The 5,020-nt window shown below is 37.3% G+C and overlaps 1 protein-coding gene across 1 annotated transcript; it reads left to right on the forward strand.

The window, feature by feature from the left end:
• The first annotated feature begins 1,534 nt into the window (after positions 1-1,534).
• Positions 1,535-4,773, forward strand: LOC103444245 (protein REVEILLE 1-like). The gene is made up of 6 exons (XM_008383165.4): positions 1,535-2,033; positions 2,341-2,463; positions 2,700-2,811; positions 3,012-3,073; positions 3,253-3,651; positions 3,753-4,773. The coding sequence occupies exons 1-6, from the start codon at positions 2,007-2,009 to the stop codon at positions 4,488-4,490; spliced, it is 1,461 nt and encodes a 486-aa protein (XP_008381387.3). The 5' UTR covers positions 1,535-2,006; the 3' UTR covers positions 4,491-4,773.
• The last annotated feature ends 247 nt before the right edge of the window (positions 4,774-5,020 follow it).

A 5,020-nucleotide genomic window follows, 5' to 3' on the forward strand; every position in this document is an offset into this window, starting at 1 on the left:
AAGATCCGAAAAGAAACTCCTTCCTATTTTATAGGCTGCCAGATATTTTAACTATTTATCCACACCACAAAATATCATCCGGACTCCGGAGCATTTTTCAATTTGTTTTTGTTTAGGTTCTTGTGCGAGTGGTGAAGTAGTGTACTCGCTTCATGCAATTTCACACATGGAATTAACTTCTTTTTTTTTTCATTTTAAAATTTTCGCTCAGCAGCTTTCGAACTAATATATGTATTTTCTAGGAGAAAGCAGGACCGAAATTTTTTTTAAATGCTCTATAATTTACAAGCGATATAAAATAGGAAAACTAATGAAAATGGTTTGAAAACTTTGAGTTTTAATGATAAGGACAAAATAAAAGGTAAAGTGAATAGTACAATGATTGACTTTTTAGTGTAAAAATATGGTTTTTCGTTAGAGTGAACAATACCTGGTGTTTTTCATTAAAATTCCCTAAAATATTAAAAAGAGGGAGATAATTTGAATCTGAAATACAGTAAATTGAATTAATGCAGTTTCAGAATTATAGTTAATTGTCTTTACTCTTAATATTTGACAAATAATGGTTAAATTTATAAAGAACTATGTAGTGCTAACGAGATTAGATATTAGTTCAAAAATTGTGACAAACAAAATAAGTCTTGTTTTCATGATTACTTGGTGATTGGAGATATATTCTTGTTGGATTTAATATCAAGAGTTGGGACTAAAACATTCAACAAATATTTATTTACTCTCCACTTTTAATATCAAATATTTGAAAGAAAAAAAAAAGTTATGTCACTCAAACATGTAAGAGTTATTATGTTGCGCTCCAAGCTTAGTATGACAAAACAACAATTATGGGGTTGAGACATATTTTCTTGAATACAAGAAAGTTGTAATTAATAAATTATCCTCATAATAGTGTAGAATATCACTTGTAGTAAATAAATTAAATAGAAGAAGATGATTTGGAAATTCTCTTTCTCCAAATTATCCAAAGTGAATGATGATTTGGAAACTTTTGGAGATAGAAGTGAGTTGGCTGATGGAGAACGTGACGTGTGAGCCATTCAAGCGCAACATATTTAGCCAGTTTTCACTGAATTTTCTCGCGCCAAAATAAATCACAAGTGGGGGAAGACAAGACAGACATTCGTCACGCATCGATGACCTTCTTGGTCATGAGCCACATGATTCCATCCCATTCTCGACCTTCCTATTTTCACACAAAACAAAAATAATAAAAGAAGTCCATGGAAAATTCACGTGATAAAATCCGTTAAAATATATAATTTAAATAGAAAATTTCGTTACCTCTGAATGTGTAACAATATTGTCAATAAAATTTTTACAATTGGGGCTATTTTTCAAAGAGTAATGCTAGAGAAATTAAATTTTATAAACTAAATGATATAGAAGTTGATAAGTAGATTATTACTTAAATATTAATAAACATGCTTATTTTTCATTAATAACATACCATTTAGTTTGTAAATATAATTTTTTAATTTTCCAAATACTATTTCAGCACAGGTCATGTATCCAATTCATCAAGGGGGAAAAAAAAAACAACGGCCACAAACCCTACACCTATTCAACTCTCCCTGTCTCTTCCTCATTTGCCTTTCTCTCTCCTCCTCATTTGCTTTCTTCTTCATTTTTTCTGTACTTTTTTTTTTTCACTTGGGTGTTTGCTATTTTTGGCATCCAAGTGAAACCCAGTTTCTTGTTTTTTTTTCGGAAGCAAGAAATCGACTCCAATTTTGGAGGACCGGAGAGCTGAAAGCAAATACGGAGGGGTTGAGATTGGGACAGTGATAAGAAAATGGGCCGGGGTGCGTACAGAACCGGTTGGTTGAACCGAAAGAATGTAAATTTATGATTATTTTCTTGCTGTACGAGTGTGGGGAAGACAGAGACAAGGATTTGCTGTGGTTCTTACAAGCTGAAGGAGTGAGGAGAAACGGTGTCGTAACGGGGAGAGCTGAGGAAGAGGTCAACTTTGCTTGGTGGGTGGATTAATGGGATCTTCAGACATGGCTGCTCAAGTACGTATCCACAAATTACTAAACTTATCTTATAATATAACCTCCATACTCTGTTTTTATTGAATTTTTTTTTTATGGATCACTGAAAATTCCCTTTCTGTTGGGATTTACTTTTTCTACTTTATGAATTTATGTGACCATCCTCTGGATACTTTCTACCTTATGAATTTATTTGAATTTGGACAATTTCTGGTAATTTTTGAAGGGGAGGATGAATTGAAAGAACCCTTTTTCTGATTCTGTACAATTCTTTAAAAAGTTAGAAAATTTAGTGTTAGATTTTTAATTTTGAATTGTTGTTATGTAGGAGCAATTTGGTAGTACTGGATCAGATGGTGTTGTTTCAGCTGGCAATGGGATCTCACCGAGTGCTGGTGGGGTCCAGTTGAAGGATGATCAGTTCTCTACTGGAAATGACTTTACTCCCAAGGTTTCAATCTTTTGCATTCTAATATTTTCAATTTTACTTTGTTCATTTACGTTCTGATGAAGCGATATTCTAAACTACTCGAATCTAATCTACGGGGAGGGAGATTCAAACTCGTGCGAGGGCCAACAAACTGGTCTAACGACCTGCATCTGCATTTTATTATGGTGATCAAAATCATGATTAATTGTTGTAAAGTGCAACGTTCATTCACTTGCCCTCCGTTTCGATTTTATTAGGTGAGAAAACCGTACACAATCACGAAAGAGAGAGAGAGGTGGACAGAGGAAGAGCATAAGAAGTTCCTTGAAGCTTTAAAGCTCTATGGTCGAGCCTGGCGAAAGATAGAAAGTAAGTTTTGCATTAAAAGCATAAAAAAGCAGTATATTAATTTGTTTAGAGTTACTGTAATGGTATCTCAGATGTAAAATGCTGGCTGAGATTGCAGTCGCATGCTTGTTTGAACAGATTCGATTTCTGAGTTTAAAGCTTAAGATGTTAAATAATAGCATCCGTCTTACGTTTACTGAAATATTCTGTTTGAATGACAGAGCATGTTGGCACGAAGACTGCGGTTCAGATTCGAAGCCATGCTCAAAAATTCTTTTCTAAGGTTGACCACTCTTATTTCAGTACCCCCATTTTCAACCATAATATCTATATCCCCCATCTGTTAATGTAAGTTAAACTTAAACTTCATTGAATCAAGGCATGTAAACCATTCGGGGAGGAGGGTTCATGCTTTCTTGCTTGATGTTTTGTTCTGACTCCTCAAGTCTTTCTTTCCTGTAGGTTGCTCGTTACCCGAATGGTGGAAATGCAACCTCGGAAGAGCCTATTGACATCCCTCCTCCGCGACCAAAAAAGAAGCCAATGCGTCCTTATCCCCGAAAACTTGTACACCCTCTTGATAAAGAGACCTCAATTGTAGAGCAGCCGACAAGGTCCGCGTCTCCAAATTTATCTGTTTCGGAGCAAGAAAACCAATCTCCCACATCGGTATTATCAGTTATTGGTTCAGATGCAATGGGTTCAACTGATTCAAATACACCCCGTGATGGTTTATCCCCCGATTCATCTGCTGCTGGTGTCAATAGTGAGAACTTAATTCATTCTGAGCCCAACCCATTACTCGAGGAAAGCGGATCTCCAATAAACAATTGTTCACTTCCTAACAAGCAATTAACAATGGTATATGCTTGTTCTTTGGCATATCTTTCAAATTTTCAAAAAGATTAAGCCTTTTATTTGATATTGATACTCTACTGGTTGTGTGTGCTGATTATATCCAGAAGCTCGAGTTATTTCCCACGGATGATGTTGATGCTAGTGGAGGTTCAGCCAAGGAGGCATTTGCCCGAAGCCTTAAGCTCTTCGGAAGGACTGTATTAGTCACAGACTCCCACAGACCGTCTTCTCGAGCTGCAGGAACTTCTCAATCACTGCCTTCTGATGTGCAGGAGGAGAAACCTGTACAGACATCATTACCATTTAACTTTACGGATATGGAATCTGCATCCGGGAATGTAGAACATGTTTGGGATAATTTTCCCTATGGAGGACATCAAGGCATCTACTTCATGCAATTTCAGAATCAAAACTCAGATGCAGTAGAATCTGGTACTAATGCTTATCCTGTACCGTGGTGGACCATATGTCCGCCTTTTATTCCATTCCATAAGCAGCAGCAGCAGCCAGTGAATGAACATGTTGATTCTAAGAAAGTAGATAGGGAAGATTCTTGTACCGGTTCAGATGCCGGATCGGCCAGTGATGAGGAAAATCGTGACAAAAACGATGAGACGCAGGGCGATCATTATCAACAGGTTTCTGATAAAGACCGAGAGCCAAACTCAGTTCTTCAGTTTAAGGCGAGCGCAAACTCAGCCTTCTCGAAAATAAGAGCAAGCACTGGAAAGTATAGAAAAGGATTTGTACCGTATAAAAGGTGTACGGCCGAGAGAGATGCCAAGTCCTCCACAGTGGCAAGTGAAGACGGGGATGGGAAAAGAATCTGCCTTTCGTTATAGCGTCCTCCTGTGTTAGTCAAGACTCAAGAGGCCCTGCCCTTTTTTCACAGAACAAGTTAGGAATCTGGTCGGGTACCGTCACCGTAGAGTTGAAGACCACCGTTACTGCATAGTTGAAGACGACGTTTATCATTTTTGAGCTGCTGGTACTAATAAAACCTTCGTATTGTTACTTCTCTTTTTTTACTTGTTTGTTTGTAACTCTGAATTTCTTACTTATAGACTCGGTACTGTTAATGTTAACACTAATGAATGAGCACATAGTGAACAAACAATTGTTCTTCATGTTTGTGTGGACAAGCCCTTGATGATGATCCTGGGATGCATCAACACCATATTTTCGCCATACTATTTGGGGCATTGGTAAACAAATGAACCGATGGGCTTCGACTTCTAGCCTACTCAAGTGGCAACACTCACTAGGCACAACCCAACACTCCAACTTGCCCATAATCGTCGCTAGAGCAAACTTGCCTAAAGTGTTCAAAAGGCCTGCTAACGAGATTTTAAATGGCGATCTTGTCGTGCTC

The sequence above is a fragment of the Malus domestica genome, chromosome 09 (assembly GCF_042453785.1).
Source record: "Malus domestica chromosome 09, GDT2T_hap1".
In the NCBI taxonomy this organism is placed as follows: domain Eukaryota; kingdom Viridiplantae; phylum Streptophyta; class Magnoliopsida; order Rosales; family Rosaceae; genus Malus; species Malus domestica.